The sequence below is a fragment of the Micromys minutus genome, assembly GCF_963924665.1.
Source record: "Micromys minutus genome assembly, chromosome: 10".
In the NCBI taxonomy this organism is placed as follows: domain Eukaryota; kingdom Metazoa; phylum Chordata; class Mammalia; order Rodentia; family Muridae; genus Micromys; species Micromys minutus.
The window spans coordinates 51,547,294-51,573,341 of NC_137979.1; the positions used below are offsets into that span (position 1 = coordinate 51,547,294).

Consider the following 26,048-nt stretch of genomic DNA (forward strand, 5'->3'; position numbering starts at 1 on the left):
GTTCATTGTGACAGGGGTGAGGGACACAGACAATGGATGGGAAATGGGGGAGTGAAAGCAGGAAGGCCACACGGAGGAAGCTCTTGTAATAATTCGGACCTCAGAAGATGGCGGTTTGTTTGGCCCAGAACGATAGTGGTGGTTTAGAGGCATTGTGTGTTCCCAGGCTTGCCTTGTCTGTGGCTTTTAAAATCTCACTTCTACTTGTTTTGCACAGGCAGTGCGATCATGTGGATCAAAGCCTAAAGGGTAGAAAATGGTACATAAAGGCACCCATTGAATGTTCTCTCTCTTTCCCTTTGCCCATCCCCACCTCACCCCTATCCACCCTGGAGCCTCCTGCCCTGATGGTTTCCCAAGTCTCTTTCCAGCGTTTGTTTCAGAAGACAAAAAACAAAACCAAAAAAAAAAAAAAAAAAAAACCACGAGGAAATATGGGTGCTGGGTTTGCCCAGGGGCATCAGCTGCTCTCTGCAGGGATCAGATGCAGAGGATGAATGGGTGGTACCCAAGATAGAACTCTGGAGGCTGTGAGCTGCACTCCTGAGTGGGGGGACCCTCCTCTAGCTGTCCCTCCTCTGCAGCTCTCACAAGACCCATGGGAGGTGGATAGGCCAGGCACTCCGGAAGGGACCCGATCCAAAGTAAGGTTCTTAATGATTAACCCACTTAACCCTCAAGTGATTTGCTCTCCAAACGGAAGCCAGAACGGCCCTTTTGTGAGTCAAGTGCTTTGCCACTGCCCACGGCTCAAGGGTTGCTCCACAGGCTACTGGGAGCTGCGCTGAGGGCAGGGATGCCACTGACAGTTGCCGTGAGAGAGGAAAGCAGGGTGGTTAGAACAGAGTTTGTGAGATCAATTGGGTCATTTGAGTAGCTGAAGGAATGAATGAGGCTCCAAGTGTCCTTTGTCACCCAAGGTATTTGGTATCTATTTTTGTGGGGGAGGTGGGGGGCGGTGTGAGCACACTCACACGCATGTACATGCCAGAGGTTGACTGGGTAAGCAAGCCTACTGACCCGAGGAGCCCCAGAGATCTACCTGTCTGTATCCCCAGGAGATACAAGTGTTAGCATTCTAAGCCCTGCCCCACAGTTACCTGGCAACAGCCAGGTATGCCTGACACTATAAAAGGGGTTGTTTGCCCTCTCTCTCTTGTTCTCTTGCTCCTCTCTTGCTTTTTCTTTCCTGCCCCCACTCTCTCCCCATTTCCTTTCCCCCTCTCCATGTACTCATGGCCAGCCTTTACTGCTCTCTCTCCCTCCCTCCCTCTCTCTCTCTCTCTCTCTCTCTCTCTCTCTCTCTCTCTACCTTTCTCTGCCTCTACCACCCTCTTAACTCCCCTCCCCATGCCCTGAATAAACTCTGTTCTATACTATACCATAGTGTAGCTGGTCCTCCCAGGGGAAAGAGATACATCAGCATGGGCTTGCAGAGCTGCCCCCTTCCCCCACACCTCACTGCACCTTCGTAGAACATATCCCCCGTCTCTTTATCTTTTTATAAACACATCAACAAGCATTGGCTGCTGCTGCTCCTGGGTTTTATGTGGGTACTGGGGATTCAAGCATGAGCCAACTCCCCAAACCTCGACGTTAAGTTTTCTCTTCTTCCTCTGGTGGCTGGAGTCTTGCCAGAGGCCACACACACTGCAAGCTTGTCCTGTATCCTCTTAAGCCGGAGGTGGGGTGGGGGGATGCTCCTGAGAGACCATGTTCTAAGTCTTTCTACAGATGACTCCATCTGCCCAGTGAGGAGTTAGGGAATGCTCCTGTAGTTCTCTGAAGGGTCAGAAAGAAGGCTCTGGATCTGGCCACTCGCCCTCTGGCTCCCAGCCAGTTCTAGTTTTAGAACATGTGACAAAGGCTTCTGTCTTCTGGAGAGGCTCAGTTCAGTAACCACGAACCATCTCTTCTATGTGCCAGGTTCTTTGCTGAGCCTGCTGAGTGGCAGATGGCCTAAGACCTGTCCCAGGCCTGGGCAAAGGGCACTGTCTACTAGGCACAGAGCCCAGCCTTTACTTGCAGGCCTGAACTGGCCCAGCTTTGGGCACCTGCATATTCAGTGACAGCTCAATGAACCCATGAATGAATGAGAAGACAGGGCAGCTCTCCAGAGAACAGCATTCTCCCAATCTCCTATCAAGTCAGAGATGGCTTCCTCCCAGGTACCCTGGCAAAACTGGCCTGTCCCAGTGGGCAGCTTTCTGAGGCCACAGGGGTGAGGAGCCAGCCAGCCTCACCACATGGCTATCCTGGAACAGAGCTGCCCAAACCTGGCCAAGCTGCCTGGACAAGTGGGGCCTGAGTCTCTGGCAGACCTGAGATAAAGAACCAGCATTGTGAGGGGGTGCAGGAAGGAGACCCTCAGGGAAGTCAGAAGAGGACACTGAGAGATAGAAGAGGGGCCATGAGGGGTCCAGCATTGAGAAGTCCTGCAGGGCTGGCTTTCCTTAGGAGGGTGTTGCCAAGAGGCTCTAGGAAAAGACTGACTTCAGTCTTTGGCTCCCACCAGAATCAGATCCATTGCGTGGAGGGGGCGAGGTAGCTTTTAACCCTTCCTTGTCTGAAAAGTAAGCAGTTACAGACACTAGAGAGAGGAGTGAGCAACTGCCAGGCCTTTTGTGGCACCGAGATTCAAGGCCATGTATTCAGAAGAGCCAAATACTGGTTTATCAATTGGCCGGTGACTTTCCTGGGCTCCCCAGGCAGTGATACTTCCCTAGTTCCACATATTGTCTTACTTCCAGACACCCCTGAGGTCTGTGGAGTGTCTAGCTGTCCGTGAGGAAGATACCTGGCCTTTGGTTACTGTGGGTTTCTAGCTGTTCGTGGGGTTGTAGACAGTTGACCCTTTGTTACTGTGGGTATCTAACAGTGCAGGAGAAGGGGACACACTGGGCCCTCTGTTACTGTGGGGTGTCCAGCTGTGTGTGTGGGACACACCTGGCATTCTGGTACTGTGGGGTGAGCTTCTGCAGATTTGCATTATCCTTCCTCCCTTGGAATTTGGGGAAGAAGTATGTTGTCTCCAGGATCTGCTGCTGCTCTCTATGTCCAAGGATGTCCAAGTCCCTTGAATAAATGCATTATATACATAGTATCCCTTATAGTCACCATTCCCTCATGTATATTGAATTGCTCCCACCTCTGGTCTTCACTGTTTAACAGTCTTCTCCTGCCATCTCAGTTCCCCTCTCCTGGGCTCCACAAACCATCGAAAGCTGTGTTCTGTTTTCTTCTCTCTTCCTTTGATTTCTGTTATTGTTTATAATGTAGTGAATATGGGTGTTTTGCCTGCACACATGTTTGTGTACCACACACATGCTTAGTGACTATGGAGGCCAGAAGTGGGAACTGGATCCCCTAGAACTGGAGTTACAGATGGTTGTGAGCCACTATGTAGGCAGGTGCTAGGTGACGATGCCCGCACCGTCACTGTCACTGAACCTTGGACAGAAACACACACAAGAGAAGAGAACTACATGTGTCCAAGGGACCCTGATATTCTTCCTAAGGGACCCAGAACCAGAACTAGACATTTCTCCAGTGAGAAACAGAGAGCATCTCCTGACCCTCTGCTCCTGCTTGAAGAACTCTGGAACAGTTTATGTCCTTTTTTCTTCCTCTTTTGCCATACCATCCCAGAAAAGGGAGAGGACTGCTTCCCTGTTGTTTGAGCATAGGCTGGAGGGGCAATGACCCTCTCTGGAGAAAAGCCCTTTTTATTTTTTAATTTACATTTGTCTAATTTCTTTTCTAGGCTCCTAATTTCTTCTTCGAGTTTAGATTCTTCCTCTCTTTCTCTTTTACTGTCTCCCGACTCATCTGAAGTATCTGCCGAAGTGACAGATTTCTTTGTTCATCTTGAACAGTCTCAAAAGTTCTTTTCATTTTGGCCTTAATTTCTCTTATTTTAGCATTATCACTTGGGAGAGTATCTTTCACCAACCTCCAAAGAAAGAAATTGGTGACTGCTAACAGTACAGAGGAACTCATTGTCCCCATTTTAGTTTCACTTTAAGAAGATTAGAAAATAATAATAACCTTTTAACGGTTTTTTTTTCTCCCCAATACGTCCCCCCTTTTACTTACAATTGCCGGCTCCCGGGGACGATCCTGTCAGGATCTCCTCAGTTTCCAATATCGGTGGGACCTCCAGATGTCGACGCCTGTGCAGTCACTGTCACCGAGCCTTGGACAGAGGCCTGGAGGATTGAAAAAGAAACATACACAGACACACAGATGGGTCACTCAATAATTGGTGAATGCCAACCAGGCTTTACTCGGACTGTTTTTATATGGGGTGAACAACAAAATTTGGGGAGGCCAGGTGCAGTTAAGAGTGTACAAAACAGGATGTCCTCAGGGCAAAGATAGCTAGGATGGAGCTTAAGAACCACAATGGATACAAAGAAGGAGTTCTTTAGCAAAACAGGTGGGGGAGGGAAAAATAAGGCCAGGCTCCAGTGAAGGGTTACAACAGCTGGGAATTGAACTCAGGTCCTCTGGAAGAACAGCCAGTGCTCTTAACTGTTGAGCCATCTGTCCAATCCTTCTCCCAGGGACCTCTTGCTGCACCCTTTGGCTCTGAGAGCCCTGAAAATCCCTGACTGGAGCTGGTAGAGGATGCAACCTTTTCTCTTTGTCACAGAGCACAAGGGTTGGGGTACATGGCTTTGTTCAATAAACTTAACAGATATTATGAACTTCAGAGTGCTACTTAAGGCCCTGAGGGTAAACTTCCTCCCAGGAGTCAAGGAGTTAATAATACAGGCTGATTGTGAGGGTCACACCTAAGTGTAAAGGGCTCCTTTATCCCCAGGTAAGATCGCAGGAAGTGTTCCATAAGTGGGACCCACAGACTCACTTCACCTTGATGTGACTTTTTCTGTGTGGGAACCTCTGTCCGGGTGCCTCTGGGCTCTGGGCTTTCACACTGAGGTGGTATGGCAGTTGTGAAGATGGCTAGTATGTATTGGTCGGTGTATGCAGCTCGGTGGTAGTAGTGCTTCCCTAGCATTCGTAAGGCCCTAGGTTCAAGTCCCAACAGTGAAAAAGCTTGGGAAGTTTCTGATTCACAGAGGGAAAGATGGCCTTTTCCAACCTTATTATTATTATTATTATTATTATTATTATATTACTTTTTATTGATTCTTTGTGAACTTCCCGTCCTGTATCCTAATCCCACCCATCTCTCTGTCCCTTCATGTCTGTGTGCTTCACCCTTGCAACCTCTGTCCCCCCAAAAGAGCAAAACCCAAAGACATTCCATCATGGAGGCTGTAGTGCGTCACAGAGGTCATGAGTGGGATAGCCAACCCTTTCCTTTTGATCAATGTGGAAGCATGATCCTTTGGGCACCAAGAAGTCAAAAGCATACCTGTGGGTTGCTGGGGCCAGAGGCCGACATGAATTTTCAGTGTCTCTCTTGGCTGACTTCATTGGAAATAATCCTGGTTATCTGGGTAAGTCCTTGAAATCATTTTATATAGAAAAAGAACAGTTTTCACAAACTATGTTCTTTTTTTAAGGGGGGTTTTGGGGGGCAGGCAGTTGTGGTGCATGCCTCTAATCCCAGCACTCAGGAGGCAGAGGCAGATTTCTGTGAGTTCCAGGCTAGCCTGGTCTACAGAGCAAGCTCCAGGATAGCCAGGGCTGCTATATAGAGAAACCCTATCTTGAAAAACAAAAACAAAACAAAATAATACGAAACAAATATTTTTGATGTGTAATATGCATATCACTATTGTGCAATTGTGTGTATCTTGAGCATGAGTGTGTCACTGAGAAGTCTACACTGGGTGTCTTCCGTCACACTCTACCTTGGTGTTTCTAGAATGGGTCCCTTACTGAACTCCGGCTGGCTAAACAAACATGTGCAGACAGGCCTAGCTTTCTGTGTGGGTGCCAGGGACCCAAACTCAAGATTCATGCTTTCACAGAGAGGATTTTACCGACTGAGCCATCTTCTAGCCCCACAACAATTTTCTAGTGAAAACCTTTGACAGAACAGTGGTCCCCAACCTTCCTAATGCTGTGACCCTTTAATATACTTCCCCATGCTGTAGTGACCTCCAGCCATAAGATTACTTCGTAGCTACTTCCCAACTGTTGCTACCACTATGAATTGGAATGTAAACATCTGATGTGCAGGATATCAGATGTGACCCCCGAAGGGGTCGAACCTCACAGGTTGAGACCTGCCCGTCTGACTGGAGCTGGCAGGATGCTGACATAGCCACTTTGGCCTCCAGTCAGCTCTTGGTAAAACTTTTTAAATTTTCATTTGGAGACAAGATCTTGCTGTGTTATCTAGCCTAGACTTCCTGTGCTCCAGGCTGGGAGTGCAGAGATGTGGTTGGGCATGTGAGAGACCCGGGGGTTCATCCTCAGGCCAGAGCAAAGCAAAATGTTACCTCCTGGGCCTAAAGAATCAAGGCTATGAGCTTGTACTGGGATTTATACAATCATCATTATTTACAGTGTTGGGAATTCTAACCCAGGACCTTGGCCAAGTACTCTCTCTGAGCTAGATCTCCAGTGCTATAGGACTTTGATTTATTGTTTGAGATGGTCTTCTGTAGCCCAAGCCCTTGAGATTCTATAAACCCCACCCCTCAGTTACCTGGCAACAGCCAGGTATATCCCACCCCTCAGTTACCTGGCAACAGCCAGGTATGCTCCGCCCCAGTTACCTGACACTATAAAAGGGGCTGCTTGTCCCCCTCCTCTCTCTCTTGCTTCTTTGCTCTCTTGCTCCCTTGCCTTCTTGCTCTCTTGCTCTCCCCCCTTCCCCCTCTTCTTCCCCTTCCGTTTCCCTTCTCCTCCATGTGCTCATGGCCAGCCTCTACTTCTCTACCCCTCTCCTCTCCTCTTCTTTCTCTCTGTCTTTAGTACCCTCTTAAGTCACCCCCCCCATGAACTGAATAAACTATTCTGTACTATACCGTGGCTGGTCCCTCAGGGGGAAGGGGTTCCCAACATGTCCCCCCCAACTCTCTTGCCCCCAGGCCTCTGGCACCTCCATGGGCCATATTCCCCTCCCCCTTCATCTTTTTTCTAACATTGGTGCCGAACAACACAGGCTGGCTCCAAATTTGTTACATAGTAGAAGGTGGCCTTGACTTAAACAGTTTTCTTTCATTATTGTGGGGACTAGGCATCCCTGTATCACAGGCATGTGGAGGTCAGTGAGCAACTTTGTAGAGTCTGGTTCTTGACTTCTACCTTTAGGTTGTGTAGTAGTTGGGTGTTTGTCTCTGTGATAAAACCAAGGCCCCAGGGGAGGACAGAGTATGTTTTAGGTCACGCTTTCAGGTCACAGTGCATCCCTGAGGGAAGTCAGGGCAAAATCTAATGGCAGGGCTGGAGAGATGGCTCAGTGGTTAAGAGCATCTTCCAGAGGTCCTGAGTTCAATTCCCAGCAACCACATGGTGGCTCACAACCATCTGTAATGGGATCCGGTGCCTTCTTCTGGTGTGTCTGAAGACAGTGACAGTGTACTCACATACATAAATAAATCTTAACTTAACTAAAACAAACTCAAGGCAGGAACCTGGAGGCAGGAGCTGAAGCAGAGGCCATGGGAAAATTCTGCCTACTGCCTTGTTCCCCATATCTGCCTCAGCCTTCGTTAAGAAGCCACCTATGTAGGGGTTGCAGGCTGAGACCTTGCTACCCATCCTTAATCAAGAAAATGCCCCACAGACATGCCCACAGGCCAAATGGGCAGAGGCAATTCCTCATCGGAGGCTCCTCCTTCCCAGGTGATTCTAGTGTGTCTCGAGGACTTAAACTAACCAGCACAGGTAGGTACCAGGGCCAGAACTCGGGCTGTCAGAATTGTGTGGCAAGCCCTTTATTCACTGAGCTATCTTGTTGGCCCTCACCTTGAACTTCTGATCCTCCTGCCTCTACATCTCAAGTTTCACCACCATACTCAATTTATACAACTGGTTTTACAGCTTTAAATGTGGTGGGTAGTCTGTAAATGTGTCTGTTTACCACATGCATTCTGGGTACCTGCAGAGGCCAGCAGAGAATATCAAGTCCTCTGAGCACGTAGCTAGTGTTCCCAACCACTGGGTTATCCCTCAAGCCTTTCTACATTTTATTTTCAAGCATGCCTTGTCCTCCCACCCCTCCCCCAATCTTCTCAGTACCAATTCTTGGACAAATTTTCTCTTATCCTTAAAATTCAGTTAAAAAAAAAAACAAAGGCTAATTTTTCTGTGTGTAGCTGGGCTTCCGTGTACAGCCAGGGGTTCCGCTGTTTGAACACAAGCACTTGAAACTTTGGATTTTATTTAGACCACAAGGCTACTGTCACCTTCAGTAGCATGTCTAGGGTCTACTAACAAGCAAAGATATTGTCCATCTTTAGCTCTGGTCTTGGCAGCTTGGTTGAACTCCCCTTATTTCCAGGAGCTCTGTCATATTGTTTAAATAGGACATGACAGAGGTCAAGATTTTAGGTAGGCCAGATTTGGCTTTCTGAAAACTCCATTGCTCCCAAGAGCAGTGCCTTATCCAGAGCCCCCAAGAGAGACCCAGGCTAGGAAGCAGAGGCTGTTCTAGAGCACGGGTCTCAAAGGCAAGCAGAATTTCGTTCGTTCCATCTCAGTTTCATTTCTATAACACTACCATGAGCCCATCATTCAAATAAATACTTTTTCTAAGTATGATTTATTTAGAGCTGGAGAGTTGGCTTAGCAGTTAAGAACCCTTGTTTCTTTTGCAGAGGACCAGGGTTTGAGCATCCACACGCAGAGGTCTCACGACTGTCTGTAATTCCTTGTTCTGATTCAGCAGGCACTAGGCACACACATGGTGCATTTACATGCATGCAGGCAAAACACCCATACACATCGTAAGGTAAAGTATCAGCGCAGGACCCCCAAGACCCAGTTTTCAGAACGAAGGAGATTTATTTGCCTCAGAGGGACAGAGGGGCAGGGAATTAGAGACAAGGACAGGAGCCAGAGGTCTTGGAGAAGGAGAAAGGAAACAAGGGAGGGGGAGAGGGGTATTTTTCCCCTGGGAAAAAGAACTGCCTCTGGATAGAGAGGAGACACGACGCATAGGGAAATGGTGGTTTACGAAGGTAAAAAAAGAAACCCTGTGTTGGGATGAGGTGTTTAATTTTAATTTGGCATGTTAATTAGGAGCCAAAGGGGGCTTTCGATTGCTGGTATTAAATACTTTGGTAGCTGGACCTTGGTGGTTAGCCTCAGGAGGAGGAAGTGGCCAAATAAGGGAAGAGACCTTGGTGGCTAGCTTTAGGAATCTAATCTAATGGCTTTTTAGCAAGGCAGAGGGAATGAGAGAGAAGGGCTAAACCTGCCAAGAGCCATGTTCACCACACTCAGCTGGCCAGAATCCCTTCACATACACAATTAAAATAAATCTAAATAATTAAAACCAACAAACCATGGATTCATTGTGTTCTCTCTCTCTCTCTCTCTCTCACACACACACACACCTTTATACTTTGGACTGTCCTTGCCTATTTCCTTCTGATCCTCCTCCCCCTATGTCCTGAGTCTCTCTCTCTCTCTCTCTTTCTCTCTCTCTCTCTCTCTCTCTCTCTCTCTCTCTCTCTCTCTCACACACACACACACACACACACCTTTATACTTCGGACTGTCCTTGCCTGTTTCCTTCTGACCCTCCTCCCCCTATGTCCTGAGTGCTGGGATCACAGACAGGCTTAAACACACATCGTGTATGTGGTGCTGAGGACGCACTATGGTTCGTGCATACGAAGCAAGTGCTTCTCTTCACTTGACTTTTTCCCTTTTCTGTCCTGTCCCCTATTTTTGAGGGCTTTTAGGGGAGCACAAGCATCACAATCAGGCTGTTACACTCCCACAGCACAAACATGCAATTTGGTGATTCTTGAGCACATCTGTCCGGTTCCACTCTGAGGCCTTCCTCACCTCCGGTTTCTGTTTCCTTTTCATTTCCCAGAGATCACAGATCTGCCTCTGCCTGTAACTTTGCCTTCTCTAGAAACTGCATACAAGGGGAACCATAGGCCGTGATGTCTTTAGGATCCAGCTTCTTCAACTCAGTATACACCTTTGCTTGCTACTTTCTACTTTCCACCTTTTTTTTTTTTTTTTGAAAGCCCACTTTTGTCTGTTTCTCTCTTTCTAGATTTTTGAGACTAGGTCTTTCTATATAGCCAAGGCTGGCCTCCAATTTATAATCCCCCTGCCCCAGTGCTGAGATTGCAGGAGTACACTACCAGGCTTGGCTAGAGAGCTCCCCTTCTCCCTGCCCTCCACCACAACCCAGCTCTGATATTTTTAATCATCCTAAGTCTTGTGGGCCTTTGATTATTGAGATCACACCCACAGCCGATCCTAAACGGGACCCATTTGCCCCAGCCTATAGGAGCCTCAGATATGTCGGACTCCGGTGGTGGGCAGCGATCAGAAATGAGGAGAGTGGGGTGGGAGGCGGGTTGCGACTCAGGACTGCCGACCTGGGAGGAAATAAACACAGAACAAATGGGAGAATAAAGTCAGTTTACTGAACGCATGGCTCCACTCCAACTCAGGGTGGGCTGAGGCCTGAACAGAGGGCCCCAGCATTGGGAGCCCAGGCTGCTGGGTTGGGGGGGTGGGAAGCAGCAAGACAGCGCACTGGGAGCTCAGCTGATTGGCCTCTGCTGGCTGGGATGGTCCCTGTGGCTGCCCATGGATGCTCAAACCAGACCCAGAAGGAGTGGCATGGGTGAAACACATTGGCTTCAGTTTCAGTAAAGAGGAGGGAAGAAGGGAGGTGTTGGGGACACAGAAAGGGCTTCTGGGTGGAGAGGTCTCTGCTGCACTCCACGACCAGCTCCCTTGCTAGATGACCCGGCCTGGGTAAACGCTGCTTTCATTACCATCTCCCGACTCGGAACCTAGAAAGCAAGACCATCTCTCAGCCTGCAGGGCCACAGCAGAGGGGGAAGGGCACCACTGCCATTCTCTCTCCCAGTGTGGCCTGGAACAGTATGGGGGAGCAGACACTTTAATAATCTGGGGCTGGGACTGCCTGCACCAGGACTCTCACTGGGTCGGGGGCAGCGGGACCTCAGGCTGCTCCAGGAATCTATTCCAGATGCCTGTCTGGTGATAACGTTTGCAGGCTGAATAGTTGGTAGAGCCCTTGTCTTCTCTCAGAATGATGTTCCTAAGTTAACTACTGCACGCTGGTGACAAAGAGCCGGGTGCTGTCGCACTAGGGTTGGCAGAAGGGTCCAAACACAACAGATAGGACAGGAGAGGAGATCTCATTCTTGGAGAGACGTTTGTTCTCCGCGCTTGTTTTTGTCTTGGTTTGAGGAAATGTCCCCAGACTATGGAGACACATTTTATCCCAGTAGAAGACGTGTGAGAACTGGAGCAGGTGACACCCGGCCATTCCCACTCGGACCCTCTCAGCTCTGTTTCTGGTCTCAAGGACGCCCCGGACACACTCCAGATTTCTCACCTTCCTCAACACAAAGTACTTTTCCCGGGGGGGGGCTGGGAGCAGACTGGAGTTGGCTTGTCTGGGTTCACTAATCGCCCTCTTCCTGGCCTTAGTCTTGGCTCCGGTGATGGTCATCCGTGATACAGAGAAGCTGTATCAGGAGCCCTGTCACACAGCTAAGGATCTGCCTGAGATGCCCTCTCCTCGGTGTTACTGATGGGGGTCTTTTTGTTCAGGGAATGGTGCCCAGTAAGACTTGGGCACCACAGGGCCACAAGACAGCTGGCACCCTTTGTACCATCCTCTGTGCCCTGGCGTTTTGTCCTTTACCTCTGTGTTTACCTGGACTGAACCGGGATGGCAGGTCACCGCTGTGACTCTGCTGGCAGGTCATATTAACCAAATGCTGCCAACCAGGTGAGTCACGCCAGGCTGTAGGGACCAGAGAAGAAGAATGTGGCTCATGGGGAGGGCTGGCCTCCCCTGGCTCTACTTCTGATGCCTAATGTTTGTCTTGATAGTGACTTTGGCACAAAGGCAGGGTAAGGGCTGCCAGTGGTCAGTCTTCGAGGACAGTGCCCTGGTCTCCCTACAGCCTGGACTGACTCTCCCTCCCTACCAGTATCTGGAACGTGTGGGTAGAAGGAACCCGGCCTGTACTTCCAGGAGAGAACCTGCTGCTCTAAGGCCTGTGAATGGTTGATTCTGGAACTGGGCCGGCTCCCAACTGAGATAGCAAAGGAGTGACAGTCAGAGGGAATATCTGCGTGGGAGCAACAGAGAGAAGAGGAAAACAAATACCCTTCCTTCTCTGTGGACTTTTTTTTTTTTTTTTGGTGGTGGTTGATACAAATGCCCTGGACTTAACTATACAATTCATCCTGGGTTGGAACTCACCACAGTCGGCTTGGGCCCCCACGCTGCCGAGATTCATTTCTAAACATCCCCTGAGAATGCCCTTAGACTCTCCCAAGGAGAACTGTGACTTCCATTTAGAAGCTAAGGCTGCCTTCGACCCTGGGTCTGCGGAGCCCCCAGCGAGCTGCAGGATACGTAGGTCGCAGAGGCACTAGGGGGCGTCCCTGTCCAGCCGAACGCTCTCGGACGCGCCCGGTGCCGCAGGTTCCCAACCCGGTTGCGCTGCGGGCATCTCGGAGGCGGGGCGGGGCCGAGGCAACAGGACCCTCTGAAGGTCTCTCGGTTGGGGACCAAGCCCTGCTGCCTGTCACGTCCCTGTAGGAGCAGGAGGCTCTCGCCGAAGCCACGCTGAGAAGCCGTGAGCGGACGCCTGGCCGAGGTGCGGTCCCTGGGAGGTTGGCGTGCAGGCAGCGACACAATGGTCTTTTAGACACCTTACCGCCGCCTTCCCGGCTGCACCCAGCAGCAAGGCTGGGGTCTGGGGGCGACTGCGCGGAAGCCTTGAGATCTCGCTCAGTTGGCCTGGAACCCCACATCACTCAGGGATTTGGAGCTCCAGGAGCTCCTTTTGTATAAAGAAGGGCCTTCTCCATCTCTGAGCACCGCGAGCCTGGCTCCCTAGGACTGCGTGCCCTGAATAGCAAACTGGCTTCTCTAGGGTTGCAGTCTTGGCACCACCCTGGGGAGCTCTGGACTGGTGCAATATCTCTTCTGGCCAGGTATTTATTTGTGGGGGGGGGGGGTAGGGGAGGGGTCCACAAAGCATCCCTGCAATGGGCTGCATCAACCCTGCCCGTGGGATGTGCATGAAAGACACATTCCAGAGCCCCACCCCACCGCTGGAGTGGAGTCTGTGGGAGGGCCCAGGAATCTGTGTTTGGGGTAAGTTCTCGAGATTGTTGGTACCAGCGTGGGAACCACTCTTCTAAAGCTTTTAGGGCGAGGCTGTTGTAAATTGTCTCCTTGAAGAACCCAGAGAGACCCAGTTGTCACATCCCTCCAATTCCCTGTGACACGCATTCTCTCTGTGGATAGAGTCTTCCTTAAGGCTTGCCTCTGAGCCCTCTGCTTTAATTAGGCTCATTTTCTCCAGGGGGAATTTCTATGGAATAAGAAACCCGTTTGAAGGAGGCTGGAGACCTGTTGGCTTTGTTCAACCTCTGAATGCGACAGACCCACTTAATGTGCTTCATGGCATCAAAATCCAACCAAAAAACACTTGCTTGTCAAAGGAATGTTCTCTTTGGTAATGGCTAACCAGCCTGCTTTTAGGATCCGGGAAGGAAAATCCCAGGAAGAATCCTGGCCAGAAAAATAAAAAACAAAACAAAACCCAACCAACCCTCCATCTAGGGCTGGATGCCAGAGCATCCTGACAAGAAAAGTACTCTCTTCTGCCGAGCTGACCCTTCCCCTTGGTTTCAGGATGAATTAAAAAATCTTATCTGCTTCACATCCACCGCCTTGATTGATTTTCAGCTAAGCCTAACATTTCCCAAGCTTTGTGGCGTTATTTTTGCCTCTGGGTGGTGGCTTTATCTGCCTTTCCAGGGTATTAGGTTCAACACAGGGACAGAAAAGGAGCAACCTAGCAGACAGACACCCTTAGAGGGGACAGGACAGGATGGACCCCCAAACCTACTTTCATTTTCTTCCGGTCTGGGTTGTGGGTAATTTCTTGACGACTATGGGAGAGAAGACAATGAGATATGAATTGTTTTGACAATGCAACTGTGAACAGATGTGTAACTCCCTGGCCTCAGAATGTCCTAGAACTCCCTGTGACTCGCCAAGGTGCTCAGGATGGGAGCTGTTTCTCTGCAAGATGGAGATCAGCTTGTCCCAAGGACAGCGCAGCGATAACCCAGGTCACCTTTGCTGTTTTGGGGCTTCTATATTTGGCAGTGTGAACAGACTCGCTTCCTTTCAGCAATTGATCTGAATAGCAGAATCCCTTTCTGATGGTCCCGGCACAGTTTACAGGCTGCAGGGAGGGAGGCTGTGCTAATTGGCCACTTGCCTCACCACTGGCTTTTAAACAATCGCTTGTAGTCTCTGCTCAGCAGGAAGCGGCAGACCCATCCAGGCCCTGGGCTTTCTTTGTTCTGACTTTATGGCATTTTATGCCACAATAAGAAATGCTGTGTACTCCGTGGGAGCCCATTGTGCCAGGCTGCAGGGATGTGGGCCCTGCTGCCCAGGGCTTGGTGCTATTTCCCTGGGAAGAACAGGGACTTTGTGACAGGCTGAAGACAAAACAAGGGGGGCTAGACAATGTCAACTGGTCAACTCCCTGGCCTGGGTGAAGGCATCTCTTGTCCACAAGCTCTCTTCTGTGCCCAAGGGAGGAATAGGAGGGGAAGGATGTGATTTCATCTAGAATAGCGGGTCCTGGTTACCAGTGGATTGCACACCACAATTGTACTAATCTCTGATGCTTATGCTCTGGGCAGCTGAGGCAGCCTCTGCCCTGAGATTCTACAGCAGGTGTTCATAGATACATGTAGACAGGCATCTGACCAACCCTTGCACGCCATGTTTGGGTAGATTTGACTCCTTGAAGCAAGTGTTTCTGTTTTTGTAGAAATAGTCGTAAAGGGAGATGGTCTACAGGAATGGACCTGTGGCACCCTATCTGCCTTTAAGGTCGGCAAGTGTGCTCCCTGGCCTCTGGCGATACCCTGGCAGAGAACGAAGGGAGAACGCTCTCTCCTGAAGACACTAGTGATCAGAGACAGGAATCAGATCAGGAGGAAGGCCATGATGGGGGTTCTAGGAATATCCTGTGTGGGTGTGAGAGTCCATGGAAGTTCACCATCCAGGCCAGACTGTGCCCATCAGACTACAGGGCGAGCTAGGCTGCATGGACCAAGGCTGCTGGGATCTTATGGCCCCTGGAGATGCTCAGGTCAGCTGAGGAAAGACCAGCTTTCCGCTGCGAGCCTTCATAGAACCACATCAGTGCTCCCTTCGGTTTGTCCTCCTTGCACGTGCACACAAACACACACATGCACAAGTACACACACACACACACACTCACGAGCACGCACACACGCACACACGATCACTTGCGCACACAGCAGGGGTGGGAGGAAGAGAACATTATTACCATGTTCTCTGTGGGGCCCCGATCTCCTTACGCCGCTGTACAGCCATGCAGCTGGTTTCTTCCAGCCTACTCTCCAGGTGTCTCCTGCACTCATCACTCAAAAGCCAGGACGTCAGCAGAAGGCTGGACGCTGTCCAGTAGCCTCCAGAGCCACTCCTCAGCCTTTCAGCCCTGCACTCTGCGTACACCTCGGCCTCGCTTCCTGCCAGCCCCGGCCACACAGCTTCTTGACATCCTCTGACCGTACAAGTTTCCATATCTCCGTGCGGTGTGTCTTCGGCACAGGATATACTTTCCAAGCCCCTCCCACCCCAGTTCGACTGCCACCGTCTTTGAGATTCAGGCTAAGCATCATCTCCTTGGCATTTCAGTTGACAAAAGCCATGGTAGCAACATTGCCAGGACAGCAGGGTCCCAGGGCGTAGGGCACACCCTGCTGGGTCGAAGGCCAGGCTTTCCCAGCAGCAGAACAGGAGATGCTGGCTGGAGCTCGGCTCTGGAGAAGTGTGTGGAAGCAGGGGACGAGAATTTCTCACTCATCCCCACATCCACTTCACTATCACAACACAAACAGGTTTGGGGTCCCTTGCTTACACATGAGTGTTCTCGATTAATTAACTTATTTAATGATTTGTTTTATTTTTAAGTAAGTGTGTGTGTGTGTGTGTGTGTGTGTGTGTGTATGCACATGAATGCAGGTGTCCTTGGATGCCACAAGAGGGTGTTGGATCTCCTGTGGCTGGAGTAACAGCCTATGTGGATGCTGATCACCAAACTTAGTCCTTTGCAAGAGTAGTACTTCGTCTTAATGGCTGAGCCATCTCTCCAGCTCCATGTGCTCTCTCTGTAGATGCTGAGCCCCTTATGGGCAGCATTTGTCTTCATTATTTCTGTATTCCCGGGATATAACAGAGCCTGGCATATAGTAGGTTCACGGGATAAATGAGTATACCTTGACTTCTCTCTACAGATGTGTACTGTCCTTTCTCTAAAATGAAACTCAAGACTTGAGACCAGAAAGAAATAGATTCTGATTCAGGAATTCTGTGGCCTGTGAAGCCTGACTGAGCATTTATTACATACCAGTCATTTTCCAGGCCCTGGGGAACCGTGGTTCCATGCCCAAGTTGATAAAGAATAACTACACACCTCACTGTAGCTTCCTTTGGCACCCAGTGTCCCTGGGATATGTAGTGTCCAGTGCACGGTTTGCAGTCAGACATGGGTAACCCTGTGTCTAAACGAGAGACAAGTGTAGAAGGCCTGGTTTTATCTTCAAACAGCACAGAAACTGTCTGTTGCTGGGACCACGAAACCCAGCAAGGCCCAGCTATGGAAGACGTGGTACTGATTTCACAGTCTCTCTGTGCTCACTGACCTGTGGATTCTCCAGTTATTATTATTATTGTTGTTGTTGTTGTTTTAATTATTATTTTGTTTTTACTGTTAAGGCCTAGGTAACTGTTACCTATCCAGCCTTCCATTTTGTTCGGTTACTAATATTATAAGGAAACTTTCTCCTATGTTATTTCTGCTGTTATTAGGAAACTTTCTCAAGCCCAAGTTGATTACATATTCTGTTATGTTTTGTGCCCTTGGAAACCAATCATGGTAAAAGTCAGTAGAACTGCTTTGTATAATCACCCACAATAAGCTTGGACCCAAACCAACCACCCAGCAGCACTTCCTGTACCTGTGTATAAGCCTTTATGGCATCTGATTTTATAAGCTGCCCTGGGCTGGATCCCAACATAAGAGAGACACCTGCACCAATGTAAGAGACTATTTGGAATGAGACTTCCATTTTGAGTAGTGGTCCAGTAAAGTTTATGTTCCAAGACCTCCTGGGAACTGACATCTTACTTGGCAGAAGAGACATAAACGTGGACAACTGACATCCTGGTTGGTAAGTTAAGACATGAGTGTTATGCAGGTCCCATCCTGGTAGACAAGTTAAGACATGAATGTTAGACAAGGCCAGTCCCCTGCCGCAGTGGGAAACCCAAACCAATGGGAGCAGGATAAGTGTGCAACAAAGACACTCCTAAGGATATCCCCTATCCCTAAATCCTGGCTGGATTGGGATAACTTGGCACAGATGTTTGTGGATCTTAGGCTTAAAACCCTGTAGGATCTTAACTCAGCTCTTGAGCCTGGATCATGACCCTGATTGCCCTGCCCAGACACTATCCACGTCTGACTGAGACAGGTGTCCGTGTGGTTTGTGAGGCAACTCCTGGACCCAACATTATAGACATATGGAATTTTGTCTCTCAACTTGACCTTAAGTTCCTCAAAGAAAGGAGGCATCAGGGTATCATATCAGGCAAGCAGTCACTTTTGTTGACTGAGTACCACCTGTGAGAGTTAGTACCCATTGCTGGCTTGATTGCATTAAGAGACACCTAGGGTGTTAATGAGGCTCAGGGAGGTGTGTCTGTGAGGGAGGAAGACCCATCCTGAATGGGGGTGGAGCCATCCCATAGGCTATTGTCCATGACTAAATAAAAAAGAATGAAAGGACCCAGGCATGGTGATGTGCACCTTTACTCCCAGAACTTAGAGGTGGGGTGCAAACAGATCTGTGCGGTCACAAGCCACCTGGTTGCTCTGCATATTGAGTTTCAGGCCAGCTGGGGAGACACAGAAAGCTCTTGCCTCAAACAAACAAACAAACCCAAACAACAACAAAATGCTAAAAGAAAAGCGCCAGTGTTCACTCCCTATGCTTTCTAGTCTGTGGGCTTTGTCGTGGTCCTGCTATGTTGGATATATGTCCCCTCAAACTATGTGCCAGAATCAACCCTTCCGTCAGTTGCTGTCTGTCTGTCTTTACTTTCTTCAGGTGTTTTATCACACTGATAAGAAAGTGACCAATCTACCACCTCAGCCCCCTGGTACAGCACAGTGCATCCTACAGTGAGGAAGTGACAGTCACCATTCTTGAAAGCCTGCATCATAGGGTCTCCTGATGAGACACAAGCACGAAGCCTGCTGTGGAGAACTTCTCCAGTCCTGCTAGCAAAGGAGCGAGGTGTCTCTTTTGATTCAGTCTATCTCCTTTGCTAAAGGCTAACCACTCCAGTTCTGGGATCCTGACACAAAATCCAGGAGTGAGTGGATTAGACACTCTCTGCGGGCTTCCTGCTTTTATGTGGATGTTTCTTTTTTATAAAAGATTGAGTTATGCACGTGTGTTTGTGTGTGTCTGTGTATGGGTATGTGCATGTGAGTGACTAGGAAGGTCAAAAGAGGGCGTGGGTCTTTTAGCGCTGGGGTTTGTGAGCCCCTGTTGTGGGTCTCTGCAGGAGCATCACAACTCTTAAGCGCTGAGCTGTCTCTCCAGCCCCCGTGGGAGCCTCTTCACTGGCTATTTATAACCAGTTACTGCTTCATGCTTGGAGTGGGTGAGATGTGTTTCAAGGTTTCCCAAGTTAAATGTGAGCTGGTGGTGAGAAACTGGTCCCTTCCGCTCTGGTTCCCAGTTTGCCTCTAACACAGCTTATCCCTCTTCCAGAATGATTTGTCAGAAGTTTCCTGAGATGCAGTGCTGTAGGGCCTTGATTTTCATCCAGGAGACTGTCTGTCTGTCTGAGCATGTTTGTTCTGTAGCTTCACTGGTTAATGTTTGCTTCTGTTTGCTGGTCATCTGTGACCCACATCAACCCAGACGCTTTGAAGTTCAATGTGTAATAAAAAAGTTCTTTAAAAGATATGGGATTATGAAAATGAAGTCGCAGAAATGTTGACAAAGGACCATTTCCTGCTCCCGGCACTTTTCCTTTTCCTTTTCCTTTTCCTTTTTTTTTTTTTTTTTTAAATATTTCTATAAAGAATTTATGTCACCATTAAAACCATGGGAGGTTAAGGAAGGGCAGGCCTGGGTCACAGAGGAGGTGAAATTCCTCCAAAGACAGGTTGGCAGAAACCCAGCCTGTTGTGTGTGTGTGTGTGTGTGTGTGTGTGTGTGTGTGTGTGTGTGTTTTAAATTATTATTATTCATTGAATCCTGGGGGTCTGAGGAAAAAATTTAACCTGGGAAAAAGTTGAAATGGGCCTACAATTCCATTCACACACACAAGCACTTCATCAACTGAGCTGCATCCAGTATGCATTTTTGCTGTTTTTCTTTTTTTTTAAGTAAGGCTTTACTATGTAGAGCAGGCACGCCTTAAACTCAGAGTTCCGTCTGCCTCTGCCTCCAGTGTGGGGATTAAGGGCCCTAAATCCAGCGCCTTTGATAGGATGGTTCCACGCTGCTCACAGTGGTCCACGGAGCTGTGGTTGTATAAGGGGGTCCGGAATGGCTGCACTCCAGTCTACAGGTGGTGACGGTGCTGGAAAATGCCTGAAGTCCACTTGAGGAGGAGGAAGAGGAGGAAAGCAGAGAAGGGAGGAAGAAAAGGATAAAGAAAGCAAAGAGAAAGAGCATTCTGAGGCTGGGGTGCAGATGACAGATTTCTTCCAGCTCCATCAGTGGCTTGACCACTGCCACACTGGCTAATCCTCCCGCCACAGCCCAACATGAGCAGATATCAGGAGCAAAGCCTCGTGGGGCATCCTGGGAGTCATCCACTGGCATGGCTGGGCTCCTTCCCTTTCTTCACAGAGTTCTTGCCTCATGTGGCCATAGTAAGAAAACCCCAAGGGCTCAAGGTGCTGAGGCTTCAAAGGTCCGTCCATTTGCTTAAGTCCACCTCTCCCTTCATCCTGTGCGATTCTTCCTGGCCCCACTCTCTTGTTAAAGGATAGCCATTCCAGTGCATACATGGTCACTTGTCAAACAGGGGCTATTATCAACAAATGCCTTTACTTCCTGGCTTGCTTTCAGGGATGGACACACACACACACACACACACACACAATCACAGAGCACACACTTAACTATAGCATTCTTGCATACCTCTGTTTGGGGGGCAGGTGCCCTAGAGGCTCCTTCACCTACATTAACACTGACGACCACTTAATTACTATTTGCGTTTGACACTAAGGAGTTATGTGATTATAACTGCCTTCAGCCAGGGGTCACTACATATAATGCTTAGTGACAGCTAAAACTTGGACCTGAGTGACAGCCCTAGACCTCATCCAGTGACCACGAGGACTTCAAGAGATGGCATGTCTAAGAAACAGCATGGCGTGGTGTCCTTGGCTGCACAGCCTGTTCCTCCCGGAGCGGACTTACCCTCTCTCTGGAAGCCCGCCTGTAGTTGAGTGTCATGAGTTCTGCGAACCTCTGCTCATACAGGTGGAGCAGCAGCACCAGGTACAAGCCGGAGTTCATCAGTTCACTCTGTGCCTGCATGTGGAAGAGAAAGTCCAGGAGTCACCTCCAAAATATCCGCGGGCTCAGCCACAGGGTGAAAGGAAACAAGTGTAGGAGAAGCAAGAAGGGGGGTGGTGTGGGGGGGGTGGGCTGGGGAGCCCGAGTCCAAAGGAAGGTCTGCCCTCTGGAAGCAGGAGGAGGCCGGGGGGTGGGGTGGCAGAGCACAGCACAGGGCAGAAAGCTTCAGGCCTTGCTGCTGGACCTGATTCCCCCATGTTAGAGAATGAACCCTGATCACATCACAAACAGCTATGGCTGAAGCCAATCCGAGAGGTCAGTCAAGTGTGATATTTGATGGCAGGTGGCAGGACAGTGTGAGTGACAGAGGAGGTGTGTGTGTGCACTTGAGTGCACGCTCACACGCATGGGTGTGGAGAGAGATGGCAAATTCTCTCCTGGCTAGTGTGGCTAGTGTATGCTGGCAGGTTTTGCATTTAAAAAAATGTATTTATTCCTTGAGTATTTTATACATGTGTACAATATATGTTGCTCATACCCACCCTTCCCTTCTTGTCTTTTATAACCCACCGAGTCCAGTTCGCTCTCCTGTGTGTGCATGGGTGTATGGCCATCCACTGGAGCACCTTCTCCCAAGGACCACACCCCTGAATAAAACCAACGTTCCCGGATCAGCGATCAGCTGCCAATAGCTCCTCTGCTAGGGGTGGGGTCTGGTTAGTCCCTCCCTGACCCTTACCAGTATTTGGGATTTTCACAAACACAGCACAGGCTGGGAAGGTGGTAAGGCAGGGAGCCAGGTTAGGCAGGAACAGTTTGAACATTATTTCTCTCCGTCCTCTCTCTCTCCTCTCTCTCTCTCTCTCTCTCTCTCTCTCTCTCTCTCTCTCTCTCTCTGTCACTTGTGTGCGTTTCATTTTCCTAGACCTTCCTTTGTCTGGAGAGCAGGCTCTGGGCCTCAGTTCTGTGTAGTTCTTCATGGACTCAGCGATGGCCTCGCCTCACCCAAGGCTCCTCCCGCCTGCTTGTCTAGTCCTGTTCGCCTCCCTAGAGAAGGCACCTAACCAGGGTCCGGCTGTTGCTGGGAACCTTGGGGCCTTCGCTCAGCCTTTTTAGTCTGTTGTTTTCACGCACATTTTCTGACTATCGCTCGTCTCTCGGCCTGGCATTGTCCTTAACTTTGTTGTCGCTTTTCATCGTGTCACTTCCTGTCAGAGCCTTCCTGTGGGGCCCTCACCGGTCCTAGGCATTTACTCTCTGACTCCTAAATACTTGTCCATGTTTTGTTCTCCCCATCTTGTGCTTGCAAATGCTTCTGCCATTTGTCAGCAAGTGGGTTGTGTTTTCTTCTTCCTGGTGCTTGAAGCAGGAGATGCAATTTGAGGGCTGGACATCCGGCCTGTGGCTCTGCAGTTCCTCGGTTGTGCTCCAGGGCCCTTCCCCACCCATCCCTCCCAGGAGCACTCTGCAAGGGGGAGGAGGGGAATGGGACACCCTATCGTCCCCATCTGTCCTCCCACCGAATCCCACGGGTGGTGGTGGTCCAGAACGGGTCAGCCACAGGGGATGAAACTCCTCTGCTGAGGTCAGGACCCTTTACAGCGACCCTGGGAAGTGCCCAGGTTAATAAAGCACAGATTCGACAGGGGAGCTCATCTTCTTCCTGCAGCTGCAGAGGTGCCTTGCTGGCTGTTCCCCTGTTCCTGATTCATCCTGATTCCTCCGGCAGCTCAGGAAGCTGGAGCAGAATCCAAGTCTCCCAGGACCCAGTGGCCGGCAGGAAAGACTCAGAAGCAGAGCAGGGATCCATGGCCCTTCCTTGAGTATTTGCCTATCTCCGGTCTATCTCCGGTTCTTGGTGTGACAAGTGGCCTCAAGGTCACTGTGCAAGGCCTCTGTACTGCCCGTTTTCAGGACAGAAACTACTGTTCAGAAGACTTAGACTTCTATTTTTAGCCTTTGATTGTGTGTGTGCACGCGCACAGGAGAGCAAGCAAGTGCTCTTCTGACTTCTACCCCAAACAGGCATCTTGCTTTTTTATTAACATTTTCCATTTTATCCATATCCACCTTCCCAAGCCACCTCCTCCAGGAAGCCTTCCTAGTGTGCCAAATCTCACCCCTCTCTCTGCCAGAGGGTTTTCTCTCTTTGTTGGGGTTGGGTGCAGGGTTTTCTGGAACAGACTCTGTGGCTTGAAATGGCAAAGCAAACCAGCTACAAAATGCCTTGGGCTGGTCGGGGTTGTCAGGGCGTTCAGGGAAGCCATTTACTTTTTATGGCTCAATGAGGCCTGGAGGCCCTCAGGTGGGAAAATGTTCACTAATGTTTTCTGCAGATAATTTGAAAAGTCACTTCTCGGAGATTGGCCTCTTCTCTGTTCTGTGGGTGGGAACCTGTCACTCAAGCCATAAATATCCTCCACATAACGAGCTGCTGACTCGGGCTCTGCTGGCCAATCAGAGAGGCATGTGAGCATGCTCATCCACTTTGGCAGATTGTGCCCAGGGTTCCTGGGAATGATGTTTTGGGTAGTTATTCACCGGTGCCACCCTTGACACGATCTGGGTCACTCTGCCTCTCATGTGGAGTTCCTTTTTGTCACCAGCCTGAAGAACAAGGTGGGGACATTAGGGCGAGATGGCAGGGGGCACTGTGGACAGGACCTCTGGGCAGCTTCTCTGTCTAGTATCCATCCCCCTTTCCCCAGCTGCTATCTCTCGGTCTCTTTAAAATTAACTAATTACTGTATAAGTGTGTATGCATGTGTGTGCATGATGTTGGGATTCTGTAAACCCCACCCCTCAGTTACCCAGCAGTAGCCAGGTATGCTCTGTCCCAGTGACCTGACACTATAAAAGGTCCTCTCTCTTGTGGCCTTGCTCTCTTCCCTATCCCTCCTCTTCCCCTATCCTTCCCCCCTCTCCCTCCACGTGCTCATGGCCGGCCTCCAGAATAAACTCTACTCTGTACTATACTTTCGTGTGGCTGGTCCCTCAGGGGGAAGGGATTCCCAACATGGGCCCGCCCAGAGGCATCTCCCTTGCCCCCAGGTCTCACCGCACCTCCATGGGCCATATGCCCCCACTCTCTTCATCCTTTCCCTAACACATGGTGTGTGTGTCTGCATGGTGTGCTCGAGCGAGTGTGTGTGAACAAGTGTGAGTGTCACGGAACGCAAGTAGAGGTCAGAGGAAAACTGGACTCAGTTCGCCTCTTCCACCGTTTCGTGGTTCCTGGAGTAGAACTGAGCTTGAGAGACAAGCAAGCACCTCTCTTAGAGGAGCCGTGCAGCCTGCCCGTCCTATGACAGTGGTCAAGAGCTTGGCTCTGATGGAAAGTATCAGCATCCAGATCACACAGGGCCGAACCTGACAGCCTGGCTGACAGTTTTTAATGGAGCCAGAGAGGCCCCAGGATCTAAAGGCGATTAGGTGCTTGCATGCGTCTAAGGACGTCTGTTCTTGGCTGATGCAAGGTCAGGCCTGCGCTTCAGAGGAGTGACTGTCAGAGGCCACCAAGACCCTTGAGTGCCAGAGCAAATGTGCGGATGGGGATGGGTGTGGCTCCTAAAGTGCTCTTGGGTGAGGTGGTGGCCCAGGGCCATCGCCTCTCTAACTTTAAGTAAACAATTTTAACTGCAGTGGGAGGGTGACTCCAATTCATAAAGGGGGACAGGTAACCTCCAGTCTGCCTGTTTCCTGCAGGCGTTATGTAAATGCAGCTAACACAGGTGGCCTTGATAGTTTGCAAAACAAATAAATCCTAGGGGAGGCAAGGGCGAAGAGTGGGATTTCAGGAACTCTGAGCCTGAGGTGGCCTACTCTTTTGCACCTGGACTCCTGGGGTCTGGCCCAGTGCCTGGGGCACAGTGTGTACTGAGCAAACTTATGCACAGGTGAACCAAGTATAAAATTTCGGCTTTTCCACAGTCCTTTCTCTGACACCCCACTCCTCACCCTGTGCAATACTTCATCAGAAGGCAGTCCTGTTGGTCTTGGATACTCTAGGATATCCCAGCACTGTGTGGAACACACAGTAAGTGCTCAATAAAAACTTTGAGCTAACCTTTTATAGTATTTTCCCACAGTTGAAAACAAATGACACCTATCCCCTTCTGGGGCCAATGGAACTTCTCAAGTTACACCTGGGCATCTGTCATCTGGATTTTTGCATGGTTTTGTTGTTGCTGTTGTTTATGTGAAACAGAGACTGTGTAGCTTACACTGGTCTCAAACCTGCTATGTAGCTGTCAAAATGTTTGCAGAAAAAGACCTGGATACAGGCTAATAATGTAAGAGTCAAAGAAAGTCTCCTCTAAGGGAGATTTTTGGGTTAACGATGATTTTATAGTTTCAAAATTATACACTTCACAAAAATCGTGGTTATTAATTTTGGGGGGAATATATTTTAAGGGAAGGTAGCTTTAAGTTATAATGGTAATGTTGGGCACAATTTATATGACAAATATTTATTAACTGCTTACTTTATAATAAATATGACTGCATCTAGATCAGAACCATGTATTATGATCTAGGCACAAAAAGAGTCAAGGCACAAAAGCAAAACACATATGCAATTTGGAAAATTATAGCAGCCACACAAGAGTTTTCAAAACCAGTGACATTAATATGAACAAGGTATTTTTATTAACCCAGTATGTCTAAAACATCATTTCCATGTATAATTAGAGCTATATGTGGTTTAAGGCCAGGGACACATTCTGGGAAATGTGTTACTAGGTGATTTAATTGTGTGGCCGACCGACCATCAGAGTGTCCTTACACAAGCCTGGGTGGTATACTTTGCTGTACGTAGAGGCCTCTGGTATGAAGCACACACACGTGCAAGTCCGGTGTTTGCGGAGAGGCTGTTAAGCTGCCGGGGCATTATACTCCAAAATTATCAATATGACAGTTAGTTATTTACTTACTCATTGCAGTGTGTAAAAAGTGTGTGCCACAGTACACAGATGGAGGGCAGACAGCTTTAGAGAGTCATTTCTCTCCTTCCACCAAGTGGGTCCTGGGGTTTGAACTCAGGTTGTCAGCCTTGTACCGTTACCTCTACCTAGTGAGACATCATGCTGGCCCCGGAGTATGGGTTTTATTTCTTGGTATTCATTCTTTCAGAAATTCTCTAATTTGCTTCCAGTTTTGAAGAAAACACCACTAGACTTCAAGGCTGGTAGGCTTTTAAAGTATTTTCACTCTACTCTCACATGGTGCTGTGATAGAACTGTGGCTCGCCTCTGGACAGACCACACCAG

At 49.3% G+C, this 26,048-nt stretch overlaps 1 protein-coding gene across 1 annotated transcript in view; it reads right to left on the bottom strand.

Moving 5' to 3' along the window:
* Positions 1–10,860: 10,860 nt before the first annotated feature.
* MARCHF10 (membrane associated ring-CH-type finger 10) overlaps positions 10,861–26,048 on the bottom strand; it is a gene marked incomplete at both ends in the record, with an annotated part of 82,025 nt that continues 66,837 nt past the window's right edge. Inside the window, 3 exons of the mRNA XM_080924523.1 lie at positions 10,861–10,916; positions 14,031–14,073; positions 20,683–20,796. Coding sequence (XP_080780649.1) covers positions 10,861–10,916; positions 14,031–14,073; positions 20,683–20,796 — 213 coding nt within the window. The remainder of the gene's footprint in view (positions 10,917–14,030; positions 14,074–20,682; positions 20,797–26,048) is intronic.